The sequence below is a fragment of the Myotis yumanensis genome, unplaced genomic scaffold (assembly GCF_028538775.1).
Source record: "Myotis yumanensis isolate MYYU_CA2020_CCGP unplaced genomic scaffold, mMyoYum1.0.hap1 SCAF_4, whole genome shotgun sequence".
Taxonomy (NCBI): domain Eukaryota; kingdom Metazoa; phylum Chordata; class Mammalia; order Chiroptera; family Vespertilionidae; genus Myotis; species Myotis yumanensis.
In genome coordinates, this window is record NW_027223755.1 from 11,998,894 (window position 1) to 12,018,845 (window position 19,952).

At 38.4% G+C, this 19,952-nt stretch overlaps 1 protein-coding gene across 3 annotated transcripts in view; it reads right to left on the reverse strand.

Annotated features, from left to right (window-relative positions):
* Positions 1 to 19,952, reverse strand: part of SEMA5A (semaphorin 5A) — a 394,782-nt gene that overhangs the window by 122,963 nt on the left and 251,867 nt on the right. For all 3 annotated transcript variants that reach the window (XM_070411885.1, XM_070411886.1, XM_070411888.1), the window contains exon 6: positions 2,234 to 2,296. In XM_070411885.1, coding sequence (XP_070267986.1) covers positions 2,234 to 2,296 — 63 coding nt within the window. The remainder of the gene's footprint in view (positions 1 to 2,233; positions 2,297 to 19,952) is intronic.

Below are 19,952 nucleotides of genomic sequence, written 5' to 3' on the forward strand. Positions count from 1 at the left end.
AGATGTCACATTGTCCATTATTCTTTTTACTTTGGGGGGCAGGGAAACTTTGTAATTCGGTGCCAGGTTTCATAACACTACCGCACTAAGAAAGATATGAAACAGTTGAATTCTCATTTCTAAATTCATGGCTACAGAGAAAAGTCTGACTTCCATTCCCCTCAACTGCTGTTAGGTTTTAGCCAAATTGATTCAGAGAATGTTTTCTGATTTGGCTCCCGGCACTGTCAGAACAGGGAAATTTGGGGTGTCTGAATTTCAAATTTAGGGGTTAGCCCTTATGCAGGTGGCACTTGACCTAAGCTGCTGCTTTTAAGTGGGGCTGCCTGCTGCCTCCCCATCTGTGCCCCAGGCATTGAGCTTGGGTCTCTCCTCTTCCCTCTTTTTAGTTCCTAGAAAGTAATAGAGCCCTTGCCAGGTGGCTCAGTTTGTTGGAGCATCATCCCATAAAACAAAAGGTTGCAGGTTCGATTCCCAGTCAGGGCCACATACCTAGGTTTCAGGTTTGATCCCCCTGGTCAGGGTTTGTATGGGAGGCAACCGATCAATGTTTCTCTCTAACTTCGACGTTTCTCTCTGCCTCTCTGTCTCTATCCTTCCCACCATCCCTCCTATTCTCTAAAATCAATGAAAAACATATCCTAGAGTGAGGATTAAGAAAAAGAGAAGAATGAGGTCATCAGACACTGCCCTGGGCCCCGGAAGGCCTGGATGTTACCAGGCAAAGGGGAGGACGTTGGCATTAAACCATGGAAAGAAAGGCCGATGTTTTCCATCAGTGAATCTTACTAGTATAGTAGAATGAAAGAAAGCTGATTTTTTCCCAACCCAGCCCCTGGTAAATTTGATTCCTCACATGTCATTCCTCAAGCACAGGTGATCTTATGTGAAGAACTCCCTGTGCTCTGGTGAGTGAGGAGCAAAGGTATAACAATACACCTGTCATATCAAGACATAAATATCACAGGGAGGAGAAAGAAAGCCATTTGGAAAGCACTTTGTCAAAAGGCTTCTACATAATCTATACAGACTCAATAAGGTTATTGAGGTAAATACATTTATTATGAACTTATTTCTTTTCGGAGGTATTTTAAGAGACAGTATTCTAATTTTTTTGTAACCTGGTGCTACCTTTAAATCTTCTTGTATGTCAGATGACTTATTTCAGAGGCATTTTGTGAGGTTAGAGATCTTTTGGTAAATAGCCTTTCTTTTTTCTTTTTCTTTGTCTGAAAGGGTTTCCCTGGCTAAGACTTTATTTCCTTCCTCCTCCTCTTCCCTCTTCCTAGCTCTTTATTCGGCTTTGAGAAACACAAGACTTAAGTTTGCTGAGACTTACCTCCATGTCTAACCCTCAAGACTGCTGAGTTCAGACAGAGAAGCAGGCAATGAAGTTGAATAAAATAAAGTGCAAGAGAGTCTCTTACACATACCACCGGTATGAGGGAGTTTTCCCAGCGAACTCTGCATTTGCTACACTGTTTGCCCTGGGACCACACTTGGTAAAGAACAAGCCCTCTTTGCTGCTCTTGAGGATTGACTTTTTTCTGGACCCAAAGTGTGACTGAAGTTGGAAAGCCCTTGCTCCAACAAAGGAAAGGTGATCCCTAACAGAATGAGACCTACTGAGCCTAAGACCCAGCGGCAGAAGCATTTCCTCAAGATGATCCAGCATCATTTTCTCAGAAACAGACTTCCTTGGGAGCCTCTCCTCGGGCAGCCAACTGTGTGAGAGCACCCCTGCCATGGGCACTGCTGCTCAAGACATACCTTTGAGCCGTAGCTACTCTGCCCTTAGGAACTTGGGGTATAGATTTTCTTGTGCTTATTTTTAAAATAGGTTAAGCTAAATTATAAAGAACTCTCAAATCACTTTTGATGCCATTATTTTAGATATCATGTAGTCATTTTCTGGAGTTAGCTGTAAGGCAAAACTGGGAGAAATCAAAATATTATTTAAAAAATCCAGGCCCACAGTATTCTAAATTGACATCATAACCAATTAATTTCATTGCTTAGTCTAATGTCTGAGAGTGCAAATTAGATCTGATCTTATGCTCTAAATCCCTTTTGGAAACTCACTGAATGTTAAAACCTGGAGAATTTACTGCACATATATTTCAAAGCTTGCCTTTTTCACATGGCACCATAATCAGGAATAGCCTTCACATTAGCATGCTTTATGTTCCATCCTTCAAAAAGCTGGTGACCGCCATGACCGCGCTCTCCTTACCTCCGATTTGCCCTTACTGTAGCAGGCCTTCTTGGTCGCTTCATCACACTCCCACTCCTCAGCCTGCAGGAAACACCAAAATACAACAACTATTATAGTTCTGATTGAACAAAAGGAGGGGCGGGGGAGATACCAGTAACCAGATTAGGGGGAACAACAGGACACCAATATTTTAAAACTAATATAGGATTTAGAACAAGTACATAAAATCCAGTCATATGGGCTTACACTGAGCTTTAGAACTAAAGAATTTTAAACAGCTCGTCCCCTTTAAAATCATGTGATATTTAAGCAGCAATCATGGGAAATGTAGATCTAGTCACTGTAAGAGGGGCATGTCCAATGCGTTGGTGACTAGTGCACGATTACAGAAAATGTCACTTCTGTGATATCACAGAATAAACCCACAGCACACTTCAAAGAGAAGCCTGGAAACAAAATGATCTGAATACTCATTTAGACATTTTCATTTTATTTTAACAGCATGTCATCTATCAATATTCGTCGATAATGAAGCAAGGAAGATTTTGCATATCATTACTCCCAAGGTACATATATAATTGGTAAATAGTCAATAAAATAAATACCCCTTGCAAAAAGCACAAACGAGTAATTTTCATACTATCCTTAGCTCTGACTAAATATTTAGAGTCACAACTTTTAAATATTTTTTTCTAAGGCTTTTCAACTCCAACTCATCCTGATCAAGTGGACGTAGTTACTTGTACATAGGACACTAACTCACAAACAGAACCTGTGATTAGTTAAGATAACATACAGCGCTTATTTCAGAGGAGGAAATGGTGCTTGCAAACATTAACGGCCTCTATGATGACATTGTGAATCATTTCTTGAACTAAAGTAAGCATCCGAGTTGTTTATCTTTTATATTACTGTGTGGAATGTGAACTATCATGTGTAAAAATGTTTTCTTCATCTGTATGCATGTTGTTATAATTATGTTCTACCTTAATATTATAGTTGAATTTCTGAAAAATTTGGGGTTTCTGAAAAACTGGTTAAATCATTATCAGAAAAAAAAACTAAGTGAGGGGGCATTTTTTTGTTAATTTGGGCTAATGTTTAATAATACTCAAAATTAGCTAAAACTAAACTAATGTTAAGTATTATGAAGAATAATGGTTTCACTCTTATTTCCAGAAAATGTTTTCTTCTAATTCTCCTAAAATTAGAAGAATAACAAAGTCATGCTAACATCATTATCTAACGTCTACTTGTCCTCCAAAGAATGTGACATAACAAAGATTAAAACATGAGACACTGCAAGTTGTATAACTTATCTAACTTGGCAAATTGAGTCCATAAGGAAAGTATTCTAGAGAGAACACTCCAGTGCCTTTCAAAGAGAAACAATACTACAGCGTTACCCTTGTGCAGACTTCAAGATATTTGTCAGTGTCAACATCTGATAAGAGATTTATTCTTTCTATGATGTTTTCCTGTTCATAAGGTTTAATGGCAACAATAAAGTCACAGTTAATCAGCACCTCATGCAAACAAATGACTTGATTTCCATGGTACGATGACAAATACTTTCACGCAAAGTGATGGCACTTCCAGAAGTGATAAGAGCTTCATGCAGAGTTGTATAACTGTCTGTCCCCATGAAACACAGAGGAAATAAATTCACTATTGTCATTCTGAGTGGTCCTTTCCTTTCTTTGGTCTCTTTCTAAAAGATCATTCTTGTTTTTATTTAAATAAACATACCCGTGCCGTTGCCCTTACTTAAACTCTAAACAGAATTGATTCACTATGATATATTCTCTTAGCAAAGTAGACCTCATTATAACTGTGATACCAAGAGGATTTAGTGTTATACATCACAGAAAGAAATTAACTTCTATACAGTGAAATGTTTTAGATAAAGAGGTATTTATAGTGGCCCTCAGTGGCCTAGCGATTGTGTTGAAAGTGAAATAGCAATACTTTCTTCAGTAAACATAGAGCTATGAGGAGCAGGGTTAGTCCCAGGGTTAAGAACAGAATATTTATCAAATGACATCAAACTTGTTCAGATCATTCTGCCGAAATGGCAACCAAAGAGCTTCCCAAGTCCACCTAATTGCCAAGTAGCCTTTGCATTTTCAAGATAAATACTGGCCAACGACTGGGAGGGGAAAGTAATAAAAAAAGAATGAGAGATTTCAAAATATTTCATTACTTTACTCAGTTGACTAAGAAAAAGCAACTACTCATAAAAGTTTATCAGACCAACAGAAAATAGAACAAATCTTACAGAGTTTTCTGAAGAAAGTTTCTAAAAATAGCAAAATTTACTTTCCTGAAACATTTTCATATACTATCATCAGCTTTCCATCAATATTCAAATTCAGAATTAATTAAAGACCATGACTGTATAGCTTTTCTGTTGACTCACTTCTCACTTTCTACCTGAATAAAGGATAGGATAAAGAGGAATTATATTAGCAGTGGAACTGAACAATCTATTATAAAGCTGAACCCATATTGTAGGATATCACAGAATATGGAAAAGAATGGAGTTGGAAGTGTGTTTTTTTCCCCCACAATGACCAAAAATTGGGTGTCCCAGATTAATCCCATAGTGTTTGTTGATTCCCTCAGTAAACTAGATTTTACCCATGTGATGACTGTGGAAAAAAATAAGCAACCAAACAAACAAAAAACCCACTTTCTTTGGAGAGAAATATAGATACCAATGCAACTCTCCTGTAGGACATTTTAGTTCTCAAAGTTACTCATCATTCTGTATAAATTTGATTATGTTTTAACCTGGGCATAACTTTTTTTCATTCCACAGATTGGTTCTAATCAATTAAATTTATAATCAAGCCCCCTTACTCTATTTTCAATGGAGATTCTTAGTTGTTCTTTCATGTATCATGATTTTGGAACAAATCCCACAACTGGGATTTGTATGTATGAAGCCATCTTTCTGGTTAACTTCATTTTAAGAGGCTTTTCTACCTACCCAAACCTACCTCTGTGATAGTCAAAAGGAAAATTGTTCTTCATTCTACATTCTGGATCTCAATACAACACTCATGATCTAATTTCCCACTTGTCTGAGTTGTTTTAATCTTTAATTTTTATCCTATCTTGTCTTTTCCCATTGCATGATAGCAATAGCCCAATAGAGAAAAGGAATGTTAATTCCCTATTCCATTATCCATTTATTCTTCATTTTATTTTTCAATAGCAAATGTACAGCAGTAATACTGCAATTACTTGGACAGGCAAAAGCTATACACAGTAGACGAAGAATTTGAAACACCTACATTATGAAAGACATGCAGATTCCTGTTTGCGGTGCATTCTTTTTGTCTGTAAATACACACAAATAACATCTGTAGTCTTCACGTTCTTAAAAAGATTTTGCTTTATGCACATGTATTCATTCTCTTTTTTGTGCAATAAATATTCAGTAGGTACTGAGCAAGTGCAGGGCATTGTGCTAGGTAATCATTGATGGGAGGAAAAGCAGACATATAGATAATATTTGCCCAAATCGAATATTAGCTTATAATAAAATGTAAGTGTCTCTCATCAGTCTAGACAAGATCATAAGAATGCAACGGTGCACATTTTCATTGTTAGCGTAGACATGGTCATCTCAGATTCAGTGATAAACTGGAAGTAACTACATCAGCAACTCTCAGGAAGTAACAGTGCTACAGACAGACCTAAATGGAAATGGAGTAGGTTTAACGAAAGTCATTTTTAATCTGCAGAAACCCTGACCACTTAAGGAAGCACCTAGTGTTTCATGATACAGTAAATGCTTTGCTGTTCCCCCACACACGCACACCTGCTTGCGTGATGACAAGCTGAGCTGAGATCTCAGGAGCAAATCAGATGCGGGAAAGAAAAATGATGGGCTCTTTTTACGTATGTGTTACATACATATAAATCCACAGTTCTCAGAAGTATATAAACAAAGCTGTGTATATCACATTCCGCCATGAGAGAAGTTAATTAGACAGGGACCGGCAAAGGCAGATACTTTTCATAAAAATGAAGAGAACAACATTCTTAGGCAGATGGGCTACTACTCTTGCAGCAGATGGCTTTGCTAATTAGATACTGGCAAAAGATAACATTTTTAAAAACCTAGTTTAATTACACGGTGCCAAAAATTAACAACCACCTGAGGGCTTGTTTTATATGTTTGCATTCATAGTCTTACGTCATGTATTTCTGTGACACGCTGGAGAATGTTAAATTGTCGAGGCGATTATAAACAAATTGCCAGGGAGTGTGAGCCCATACCTTTGCTCAAAACGGAAGCAAACACAAACAGGTCAAAACTTGAAATAATTGTGGTTTTTATGAAATTTGAATAAAGTGTCGACCCAGCTATCCTTGAGGATAGGTGTCATTGCTAATTACCTTTAATGGCCACATGTGACCGGTTTAAAACAAGTGGCACATCAGGTGGCATGCTATGCCCTGAAAGGCATAAAGTGACTTTAGTCACTCTGGAAGAATGCATCCAACTTTCCTCTCTGCCATTATTTCTGGGTGGATATGAAGTGTACTTGTTCACTTTAATATTAATTTTCCATATACTTGCATTTATGTCCATGTCACATAGAGCCAAGTCCATGTCATTCTTATTGGTGACCTACAAACTAAAGTTTGTAGTACAAACTAAAGGCACCTGCATACTTCTGCCATTACAAGCACTTACATTCTATCTCATTTCCCAGTACTCCACCCCAACACCCACATTCTGTTCCTGGAGACATGGGTTCCTTGTGATCCTCAGACCGTGCAGACATGTTCCCACGCCTATGCACCAGCTAGTCCCACTTCCTGGAACGCTCTTGTCCCAGATACCGACCTAGCTAACACCATGCTGTCTGCATGTCTTTGTTCATGTGTTATCTCCCCTCTGTGGCCTATAGAACTGTGAGTGCATAACCACATCTGCCTCCTCAACCCCACTAGGAGGCAAGTTACATTTGGGTAGCATCTTGCCCTCTTGGTTCACTTGTATGTCCCCATTACCTAGAACAGTGCTTCACATACAACAAGAAATCAATAGACAGTTGTTGAATTGATGAATGAATACAGAATGCTGTACACACACAGCCTCGGAACTGGAGGACCTCCCATGAGGAATGGGCGCGGGAGGTTTTGGAGACCTTGAGTGGCTGGTGAGCACACCAGGAGCACGTCTAAGGTAAACTCCCTACAAGGATTCCTTTTCCAAACGCTTCACTTTGTCCTGAAGTGTGAAGAGAAACAATGAAGGTGGCTTCACTCTAATGAGGGGCAGGACGGAGTAGGAGCAGGGACTTCCACACTTTTTCAGGAATAGATTCATTTCTTTAAGTAAACTCTTCCGCATAATTTCATATAAAAGAAGGTAAACATGGTATTTACTAAAGTCATGTTTTAAGTGCAAAATGATAACATCATTAAAAAAGGTGAGGCCGACAACTGCCGAGTCATGACTCTCAGTAAATATTTCTGCATTTTGTTTTCTTGCCTACTTTTGAAAAAACACTGATTATACAAATTGAGTAGTAATAAAGAAGGCCACATTTGAATCTCAGTTACTTTGGGGTATAATCAGAAATGACAGAAGACACTTTACCCCAGGCTCTACAATGAACCAATTAATCCAGGTCATATTATAATAAAAGTTAATTCAGTAAGATTTCCAATGTGTTCATAATGTTGTGTATGGTCTACATAAGTGTAAATTCTATTTGAAGTAATAGATTAAAATGTATAATACATATAAAATCCCTGACCACCTCTAGAAACCTGAGATCCCAGGAAACATATTTGACAAGTTACTGTTTTAAGGGACCAAATGTGTCTGATAAGAAGTGCAAAGGACTTGGAATAGACCTAAGGGTAGAGCAAAACAAAATAATGGAAGATGAGTGCTAATAACCCTGTTACTGAACATAGATGTGCCCCACTAGGATGATTTTATAGAAAAAAAAGGCATCAGAAATGAACCCAATATAAAGGACATTATAAGATCTGGTATAATTTTCAATGATAATCGTCAGACATGGAAGCTTCAAACAACTGTTGCACTTCAAAAATGTTGCCATTAATGAAAGTGATGTGAGAAGGTAAGGCTATTAAGAGCAGCTGCTCTAGGATTCAAAGAAATCACTTTCATGGATCCAAGTGGATTGGTTTGAAAAGTGGCTTAATGTCCAATCTGTTAGCCTAAATGTAGTGAAAAAGTCCAATTACTAGAGGAATTGTTATTTTCAACATAAATTTCCTAAAGTATTAATATGGAAGGAACTCAATTCAAAATCAGTCAACCATGGGATTGAAGTGTTGCCATCAGAATGGACTGAATTCTCAAGGACTTGCCTAACTGAATATTTCCTAGGAGTGTTTCATTTTCTCCTTTTTAGAACATACAATAACATAGAAGATGCCATTCAAACATTACAGTCTCTAATATTCAGCAGAAATCAAGATGTTCGCTAGAAGTTAAACAGACATAACCCAATCAAGTTAACATTAGACATTTTAGCTGATGTAACAATTCTGTACATGCAAAGAGATACTCCAAAAGGAATAAGTTGATTATAGGATGTCATGAAACATATCTGACTGAACTGAGCTTATTAAGACTATTTGAAGACTTTATGGGACAATGAATGACATGAGCTCTTGCAAAAAAGAAAAGGGAAAGAAAGAATAAGGAGAAGTATGTTGGCATGGGATGCTTAGGACCTTGACCAACTTTACAGACAAGCAACTTGACATAATGAAGGCTTCCTTGGAAATGTCTTCACAAAGCTCAAGCTGTAGTATTCTTCTTGCACAGAGCACTTCGCTCCTGGCAATCATATTCTAGGACCATTGGGAAAATGAAGAGAAACAAGTCTGGCCCTAATACAGAAGTGAGTTTTCTAGCCAATATGATGAAATTTCATTTGGATATATAGCTAAAGGGTTCAAAAGAGACTGCATATCATAGGTCATGAAAGCAGTAGGGTTTCTCTTTTGAGGCCACATGAAACAAATGTATAAAGGGACTCCGGAAACTACAGCATAGATGCAAATGAAGATGCAGGAATCCTGTAATTCTTTGTCTGGCTTAAAATTTCATTTTATTGGGGTTAATAGAATATTTTTACACCTTCAGGAGGACTATCCTATTTGTGATTGTGTGTTAGATTTCTCTTGTTTGGAGTATAAGGTCGCCTAAATTGGAGTCATCAGTCTTGGTCCTATTATTCTTTATATTGGATAAATCCTAATGAAGACATTCTATACAAACTGTTAGCTTAACAACCAATAAAGATGCAAATATATGGGTGTTTGTTTTTAGTTTTTCCCATCAATATTTCCTACTTTTCTGAAACTAGCTTCATGAAAAACAAACAACACTTCACACCTGATTTTTCTCCACAGTTTTGAGTTAGAACGTGTGGGCTAGAACCACTGGAGAGCATATAAAGCTCAGATTATAGATGCTTACCGAGGATTTGTTTTTATACTCTCAGGATCATTCAGAATTTGTTTACTATTTGTGTTATAAACACTTGATTCCTGAGATTCATCTTACTGCTACCAAGATTAACTTTACTTCCAACTTCAGAACATATTGAGCTATTTGCCAGATCACAAGATATATTGAAAAGCCTTTTATGAGCCTTATCAGTATTATTTCCATAAATTTTTGCTTGCAGCTGAGAGAAATAAACATTAAAATTTGTTTTCTAGTGTACATTTGGGCAGTTACATTTCTCTCCCATTTTAAATAAAATGTATAACAAAATGATATACTTCTGCTCAAGAAGCATTATTTACAATATCACAATATTAAATGTGGATTTAATGAATGTTATTGATATATTCATTTCTCAGTTAATATTTAACAGTCTTGTTATTTTAGGAATAGCTGCTTGAACTTATTAAAGCAAATACATAATTTAACATTAAACATCCATCTGTGATTTTGCCACTTGTTTTTTCAAAGCATTTCTCTCTTCTATAGTATAAACAATTTATTTATATGCCAGGGGCAAGTCCTAAAATATTATTCTTCCTAAACTCTTCGATGAAAAAGAACTCTATCTCGTGAACAAGTAAAAAAGTGTTAAGTATGAGAATAAGAGCTAGTGACTTTATGAGATATATATATAATATTTAAGACATTTTGACTGAAAATTTATATTTTTGTTATATTTTACAATAAATTGAGGTGCGCTTCACTCAGCCTCTCCCCCCAACACACCTTTCATATATTCTTAGCAACTCTTCTGATATGTGATTAGACAGAGCTGACAAGTAATTGCCAGATCTTGCAACTTTACCCAAATTCCTGCAAAGCAATTTGATTTTGAAGTCAATTATTTGGCTCTATGGCTCTGAGTAGTATCCAGAAACACAAACTGTGTATGTCTGGGGTGGGCCATTGTGGCAGGCTGAATAATGACCCCTGCAAAAGATAATCACATCCTGTTTCCTGGGACCTGTGAGTGTTACCTATAGGCAAAAGGGACTTTGCAGATGTGATTATGGATCTTGAGTGGGGAAAATTAGCCTGGATTATACATAATCATGAAATGTATCCTTATAAAGGGAAACAGAAGGAGTGACACACACAGAAGAGAAGGTAATGTGATCACAGAGGCAGAGATGAGAATGGTGCAGCCACAAGTCTAGGAAAACCTCAGCCACCAGACTCTAGAAGAGGCAAAAAACAGAATCTACAGTGGAAAGGGAGGGAGGGTAGAAGGGAAGAAGGGAGGGAGGGAGGGAGGGAGGGAGGGAGGGAGGGAGGGAGGGAGGGAGGGAGGCCCAGGAGACACCTTGATTTTAGTTCCACAGAATCATTTTGGACTCCTGGCTCTAGAACTGTGAGATAATAAATGTGTTTGCTTTAAGTCACCAAAATTATTGGTAATTAGTTACAGCAGCCACAGAAAACTAATACAGGCATATGTACACATGAGTCATGCACACATATACAAACACACACACACACAAATGATTTTTATGTCATCAGATAGAAAACTTCACCTCCAGTTCCTGCCAAATATCTGAGCTTATAGTCCCTCATATCAAAGAGCTCTCAGAGGGAGCCACTCTGTGATTTGGGGAGTATTGAAGGGGCCTTCATGTGGCTGGGGATGAATGGAGGCTTGAGCCGGATTGTCAAAGAACTGATGAGTGAATGGAGGGGTGAGTGTTCATGAAAAGCAAAGGAATTAGCCCGTGCAAACACCTGGAATGGAAAGAAAGAATGTCTGTTTGAGGAACTAAAAGTCATTGGGATAGTGAATGAAAAGGAAGATGGCTTTACAGGTTGGCATGCAGCTCAGAACTGGCATCACCAATCCTGCCAAGGAGTTCAGACTTTGTTCATGAACTGAAGAAAAGTTATGGATAAGATGTTAAACAAGATGTTTGTGTGGTGAGATTAGTAATGGAGGAAGATCTCTCTGGGGACATAATAAGGGTGGATAGGAGACTGATTTCAGGCAACCAGCAGTCAGATATTGAGCTGAAATAAGCAGGGACAATAGAATGACAGGGGATGGGTAACCAGCTGTTAGCAGTGGGAAGAGCACCATAGGTGCGTGGGAAGGAGACACCCACACACCTGACTCGACTATTGGGTGGATATCAGTAGCTCAAGTCTGTCTTATCTATAATAAGATAATAATTCCCCTCCTTTGTCTGGCTTTAGAGTGCAGGCTGTACACAATTGTGGACTGCCTTACTTCCATCCCCATAGTAACTCCAGTCCCAGAAAAATAAACTACCTTTGCTATACCATTTGAAGAAAAACATAATAGGACAATAAATTTATTTCCAAAAAGAAAACAGTTGACAAAAAAATTCCTAGGGTGTTTTTATCATCACACTTTTGAATCAAACATACTTTAGTACCTTGGTTGTAAATTTTGTTGTTTCAAAACCAACCGAAGAAAGAACAAACCATATTAATCACATGAAAGGTTGTGCTAACATTTTTAAGAACTCAAAGTTCTTTATCAAAGGAACATCTTTATCAAAGTCTAATGATAATGTCTTATTTGCTTGGAATTCTGTGCCCTAAGCCAAACAAATGGGATGATGTAAAAGAAATATGATAGGAACAAATGAAAAAATTAGAGGTACTTGACTTAGAGGACACTTAGCAAAGTTAAAGAAGTTGAAATTTATAAGTGGAAAAAAATAAGAAAAATAGAATAAAAAAATTAATTTTTTCCTATCTGTTAGGTTTATATTTCCCTTAGATCCGTGGTCGGCAAACTGCGGCTCACAGCCACATGCGGCTCTTTGGCCCCTCGAGTGTGGCTCTTCCACAAAATACCACGTGCGGGCGTGCACATACAGTGCGATTGAAACTTCGTGGCCCATGCACAGAAGTCAGTATTTTGTGGAAGAGCCACACTCAAGGGGCCAAAGAGCCACATGTGGCTCGCGAGCCGCAGTTTGCCAAGCCGCAGTTTGCTGACCACTGCCTTAGATTATCATATATGTGGAAAATTTTGACAAGAAGCTAGCTATTACAAACTAAATATTTATTTAGTCTCTTAACCACCAAATTCAGAATTGACACTAGAGTTTCAGGTATATTTGGTTGGGTCTCAACTATAATTCTCAATATCAACAGAGGAAATTTAATGCTGTTTTTAGTGAACAAGTCGGGTCAGACTGATTTTTCACATTTCGACTCTGAATGTAACCACTACTGCCCACCTTTCAGATGAGCAGAGTGAGATCAACCAGGCCCAACAGATCAAGGAGGCCGGCAGAAAGCGATCAGTCATCTGGAGTTGATATACTGTTCCCAGAGTGACTGGTACATACAGGAGCAATGCAGCAACAGGAACAAGAAATCAGACAAGGTGTGAGAGTCACACACCTTAAAAAAGCTGTCAGGAAGATATATCGGGGGAAACATCCCAGAATTGTTGGTGGGAGAAGATGGCTGGTGCTCTTCTGCCCACCACTACACTCTCTGCCCTCCCAATAGCCCTGCAAATCAGACACTGGTATTAAATTTATCCTACATAGTAGGTAGAAGGGTAAATACCTCACCAAAGGTCACCAAGCTATTAAGTGGATGACTCTGGATTCGAATACAGGTTTCCCCACCACCCCACCTCACCTGGAATAAGGGGGCCATCTAACCCCCTTCTCCCACAGCACAGCACAGGGACACCCTGAGGAGGTGTAAGGGACAATGAGGAGGTGAAGCCAGGCCTGGAAAAGACAGACTAGGGGCCTGGTGCACTCTGGGTTCTTACACTGGCCAGGAGCCAGCCTATCTGGTCTCTCTCAGGATGTCACTCTTCCTTGTCCCAAAATGGTCTACAATTCCCCCTGCTGTCCTCTTAGTGTCTTCCTAAATGGTCACAGGCTGACAAAAATGCCAGTATTAAAGGGGGAAACCAAACATATCTCCTGAAGCCACCACACAAGCTGTGGAAAAACTTGTACTTTTAAGGACAAACCCTACGGGAGCTCTAACATCTCTGAAATAAGTAATGCTAACAGTCATGCCCTCATTTCCTAAAGCCTAGAGATCTGATTAGGATGGATAATTGAGAAGCTGCTTTTTCTTCTTTATTTCTCCAAATAGAATAACTATACCCCCGTACACATCTACATATACTTTCATTCAAGGCCAACCGATTTAATGGATTGTGATGATGGATCATTAGGTCTCATAATTATTTTCTTAGGATTGTTGTAGCTGTGAAAATCAAGCCACAAACATTGAAATAGCAATTATAAAATATTTAATTGCTTTTTAATTTAGAAGTGATTTCTGGTTATGAGAACTATCTCTGTCCCAGTGAGTTCATCATTTCTCTTTGCATATGCAGAGACCTCATCAGTCTATTTATAACCACTTTGATTGGTTTACCTTCTATGGTGTTTTGACAAATGTCATTTCTAATTGGTTAGATTTGTGTTTATACTAATATACAAACTAGGTGACTCAACCAACACATAAGTTTTAATTACCCAATTTTAATTGAGTCTATTAAAAAAATGAATGCATCAGCCCTGGCTGGTGAACTTAATTGGTTGGAGTGTCATTAGTACATCAAGGTTGTGGGTTAGATCCCTGGTCAGGGTACATACATGAAGCAATCAATGAATGGAAAATAAATGGAACAATAAGTTGATCTCTCTTTCTAGCTCTCTCCCTCTCAAATAAATTTAAAAATTTTTTAATGGATGCAGCCAGTCCATATGTGATCTAAAAAATCTCAGTCTTCCACCTTTTCTAGATATCGCACCCTGGGTATTTCCAAGAGATTTGATCCCTAGCCCATCTCTGCCAATTTCTGCTTTTCCTTTAAATAATGATGAGTCTCAGGAGAAACTCTTAGCATTATGAAATAGTTTCTATATTGCAACTACATCAGAGATAAAATTATTATTGCATAATACCCCTAGATGATAAAGTTTCTCCTTTGATGCCTAACACCACTTAACACAGCCATTGAGACTCATCTGTGTTTAATATAACAAACTCATGATATATGAAATTGGATAGAAACCCTATGTCACCCCTATATAATCATTTTAATAGGTTCTATGCTAAGGAGACAGGTGATGCTAACTATTACTCATATGTCTATGGCATGTAATCCATCTTAACTTGGATTAGTTGTAAACTTATTCAACAAATATTTACCTATAAACCAGAATGTCACCATTCTATTACCAGTCAGGGCGCATGCTCAGGTTGAGGGCTTGATCCCCAGTAGGGGGTGTGCAGGAGGCAGCCCATCAATGACTCTCTCTTACCACTGATGTTTCTATCTCTCCCTGTCTCTCTGAAATCAATAAAAAATATATAAATTAAAAAAAGAAGGAACAGAATGAGACATATCTGTACACAGCAGAGGCCCCAGGAGGTGAAGAGAAGTCCAGCAAAAGGTCAGAGTAGGTCAGGGTGATATCACTGCACCCCACCAGCAACTGCAGGCACCCAGAGGGTGTCTCTGCTAAAGCCTCATTTAGACTAAACACTGAAAATTGGCTGAGAATGAACATGGGGGAGAAGAGTTGTCAAATGTCATGTTGCTAAATAAAATAGAAATGCTCATTCTGGCTTGAAAAGAATCTCTAAAGAGGTTACAAGTCTTCCTCTCTTCCCTTCAAATAGGTTCTCAAAATGCTAGTTTGAAGCTTACTTCTATATATTCATTTTAGTTCTCAAATTAGAAGGCTCAGTTTTACAACCCAATAAAAACCCTGAATATTGGATTAAAAATGTATTGATCAAACTTAGTCTCAGAGATGGTGTCATGTTATGTAATGGAGACTAATAGCCAAGCAGACATGCTGCTAATCAAGGAGGAAGGGACAGACAGCAGGTTTGTGTGTCAGTCTGTCTTCTCCACTTTCAGGGTCAAAGGCCAGGTCAGTAACATGATCAGGTCCCTCTCTCCTCATTTGTAAAAGACAATGAGAATCCTGCTCCAACCACTCTTGGGTCTAACTGGGTATATGGAGAGCTGCCTGAATCCTGGCTATGTAATTTAGTTGAATCTTTTCATTTCTCTCTCCCCCTCATTATTCCTGGAGAGCATTATGCTAAGTGAAATAAGCCAGTCAGAGAAAGACAAGTACCATATGATTTCACTTATATGTGGACTCTAATGAACAAAATAAACTAACAAAATAGGAACAGACTCAGATAGAAAGCAGACTGACAGCTGTCAGAGGAGAAGAGGGCAGTGGGGCTGGGAGAAAAAGGTGAAGGGATTGAAAGAAAAAAAAATCATAGATACAGACAACACTATGGTGATTACCAGATACACATAGGACAAGATTACAGACAGGTGACTTGCTTCTTCCTGCTCCCTATCTGGAAGGAAAATGTGGTTGTTCTTTCTGATTCAAGCCCACATTTTCCTCAACTGTGATTATGCTGTCTATGTAATTTCATATCCTCTATTCTGGCTTACATTTTAACACAACCTCCTAATGTTCTACAAACTTCATAAAATTCTTGATCACGAGAGCAAAGGCCAAGCTCATAGTGTTCATTGGGCTCATCAATCTTCTGCACATCATGAACTTGGCATGGAGAGGCCACCCAGGAAATACTGTTTTACTGAACTCAGCTAATGGTCCTATTGTTGTTCACTGCAGAGCTATGCCATCATTTCTGTAACTCACTAGACAAACCAGTTATTACCAGTTCTTGGTTTCTATTGTAAATTCTGTATATATGTTTAAAAAAATCCTCATTGTTTAATGAAAATAATAAATAGCAACAACCTCAAAGGGTCATGGAGAGTACTAAGAAGAATTTATCCATGGATTTAATACAGAGCCTGCACATACGAAGCCTGCAAAGTTAACAATTTAATGATTTCAATTATTTAAATAAAATCCTTTTTAACCCATTCTAACCCTTCAAGTATCTGTTCTTAATTTGGGAATAAAGTAGTTCCCATTTATTCTTGGAGACATAACCCATTCCTTTCTAGAGCCTTAGTGGATGTCTAAAACCTATTTATATTATGTTCTTCCTATCCATACATATCCAGGATAGCATTTGATTTATAAATTAGGCACTGTAAGTGATTAACAATAACTAAAAAGTTGAACAATTATAACAATATGTTGTAATAAAAGTATGTGAATATGGTCTCTCTCTCTCAATGAACAAAATCTCTTATTGTCCAGTACTCTCGCTTCTGTGATGATGTGAGATGATACAATGAGTAAACGATGAGAAGATATGAGGTGAATGATATAGGCATTATGATGTAGAGTTAGGCTACTATCAGGGTTACTTGAAACTGCTATATAGGGCAGTCAATCTGATAACCAAGGTGACTAAGTGACAAATAGGCCGGTAGCATATACCTTCTACAGCATTCAGATGATAAACAAAGGAATGGGTCATGACCCAGACAGGATGGAGTGGGATGGGGAGAGATTTCATCACTCTACTCAGAACAGAATGTAATTTTAAAATTAAATTGTTAATTCTAGAATTTCCTATTTAATATTTTCAGACCATGGTTGACCTCTCAGGTTAGTAGAGAGGAGGGAATTACTTACTGTACAGCTACAATGGAAGGAAGAAATGCAAGCAGCTACATGGCAAAAGTTTGTTTGTAATAGTCTGAAAGAGTTCACAGTACCTAATATTTCCACTTGTGTTGAGGAGAAATTGTTCTTTGCTTTGGGGGAGATTTGAAAATAGAATTTCCAATAAACACCTAAGGAAAAGCTAAATCCATTCAGTCAGTAGGGGGTAAGAAGATACAGATGTCTGCCAGAAAAAAAAATCTGTTCAGAGTATTAACAGATTTTGCAATATTTGGAGAAAGCTGGAACAAACATTAAGGAATGTTCATTAATGAATCATTGGAAAGTTCTTATCAATGTGTGATACAGTGAAAAATATATACTCCTCCACCCTCAGTTCCTAACATAGAGCTCTGAAACTCTTAAAAATTTTTATTCAAAACAAGCTCCTTTCAATCACACCAGAGTTTATGCTGATGAGGTGACTCTTGGTGAACTCCAAAAACAGCTTCAGGATGAGGGCTGGTTGCCAGGGGAAGCAACCGCATAAGGTAGAGTGTTGGCACTTACAGCCCCATGCTTGGGCCTCCAAGAAGGGAAGAGGGATTGCAGATTGAGGTCGATCATCCATGTCCAATAATTTAATTAATCATGCTGATGGAATAAAGCACCCATTAAAATACCTAAATGAAGGGGTTCCAGGTTGGTGAACATACTGAGGTGCTGGGAGGGTGGACACCAGGAGAGAATAGGATGCTTTGCCACGCACACCCCTCCCCATACCCTTGCCCTGTGCATCTCTTCCGTTTGGGTGTCCCTGAGTCACATCCTTTATAATAAACTGGTAAATGTAAGTAAAGTGTTTCCTTGAGTTCTGTGAGCTAGTCTAGAGAATTTTTGAATCTGAAGGGGGTCTAGGGGAGCCTTGATATATAGCCAGTTAGTCAGAAATACAGGTGACAGTCTGGATTTGTGATTGGTGTCTGAAGTGGGAATCATCAGCCTTGTGGGACTGATTCCTTAACCTGTGGGGTCGAAGAAACTACAGGTAGTGTCAGACTGAATGAAACTGTAAGACACCTGGTTAACGTGCAGAGTTGGAGAACTGACTGGTATGGGAAAACACGCCCATCTGATGTCAGAAGTGCTGTAAATAGAAACAGATCGGACAAGGAAAAGAATAAGACTGCCCCTGCTTTTTCACTCTGTCCTCCAGATTCCCTGGTGACATCAGAGCACTTGTATCCTACCATCTCCCTAATTATCCAGCAGAGATTGATAGAAGTGAATTTAGCTTGTAAGTCTATTTTTGTTGTTGTCTTTAAGCTAATTTTAGGATTGGAAACTCTGCAATGGTGGCTTAGTGCCTAGTTTCTTTTTAGGAAATATAGTCTGTAATGAAAGATGTAAACAAACTGAAATTCAAGTCTATTTGGGGGGATCCTGTTGCAAGATTGGAAGAGAATAAAACATAGCATTAAAATAGACCACTTTCCTTTTAGTTTAAGTCTGTTACTTCCTGTTTAAACTGTGCACATTTGCCCAACACATTTCCATAAGCCAAAATGAACTGGACTTGTGCAGCAGGAATAAAGGCATGGGCAGTGAAGGAGGGGAAGAAGAAGGTAAGAGAGAGCAAGGGAGGAGAGGGAAAGGGGTGTGCTAGAAGGCAAGGTGGCGGCAATGGTAAAGCAGAAAGTGTTGAAGCACTTAACCTCCCAGTTTACATTTTGTTTCAATATTGTTCAAAGCAAATCCCAGAATAATCTTCTAAGTACTTAAAAGTCAAATGTAGCCATACATTCAGGGAACCATTTTATAAGGAAATAGTCAAAATTGATGTCAAATGAGTCACTTGGCTGGAAAATATCCTAAGGTTCTCAGCTTTGAGGCTCCCGGCTGGTGAGAGTGTGACATCCTCCCTGTAAATATGTGGATAACGTTCAGGGTTTCCTCAGTGGACCTGGAGCCCAAGGATGAAAACACAAAACAGGAAACCCATCTCTAGTTTTACGATTTTGTATATCCCATTTGCAGAAAGCTATCTTCCTCTCACTAATGACTATAGCCCTTAAATAGCAGAAATAACGAAGAACATTGGTCCCTATCTAAGTCACTTGCTATTCTGAGGTTTTGGAGTGAAGTAAGAGAGAATGGTGTGGAGTCAAAAATCCTTTATCTACTAAGTAATTCTGTATCCCTTCTTTTGAGTTCCAAAAAGGTGGCTAAGAATTGTCGTTTTTTAAAAAATATATTTTTATTGATTTCAGAGAGGAAGGGAGACAGAAAGAAGGATAGAAACATCAATGATGAGAAAGAATCATTGATCAACTGCCTCCTGCACACCTCCTACTGTAGATCAATTCACAACCTGGGCATGTGGCCGGACCAGGAATTGAAGCATGGACTCCAGGTTCATAGGTTGATGCTCAACCACTGAGCCACACCGGTCGGGATAAGAATTGTCTTTGATTTGAAATATCTTCTAATATTATTCTGGGGATTGTTCTCTATAATGTAATGAGACTTCAATATTTAGGAATGGAATGTGAGCCAAGTGACAAACAATGAGCAAGTGGTGTGTTTTGACTACAAATGAGTGCATTTTTTTTTCCTTTTCTTTCTTTTTCAGACATGGTAGCATGGTGCCTACAGTCAAGGCCCACTATAATGTGCTGCTGGAGACCTGGGGGACACTCTA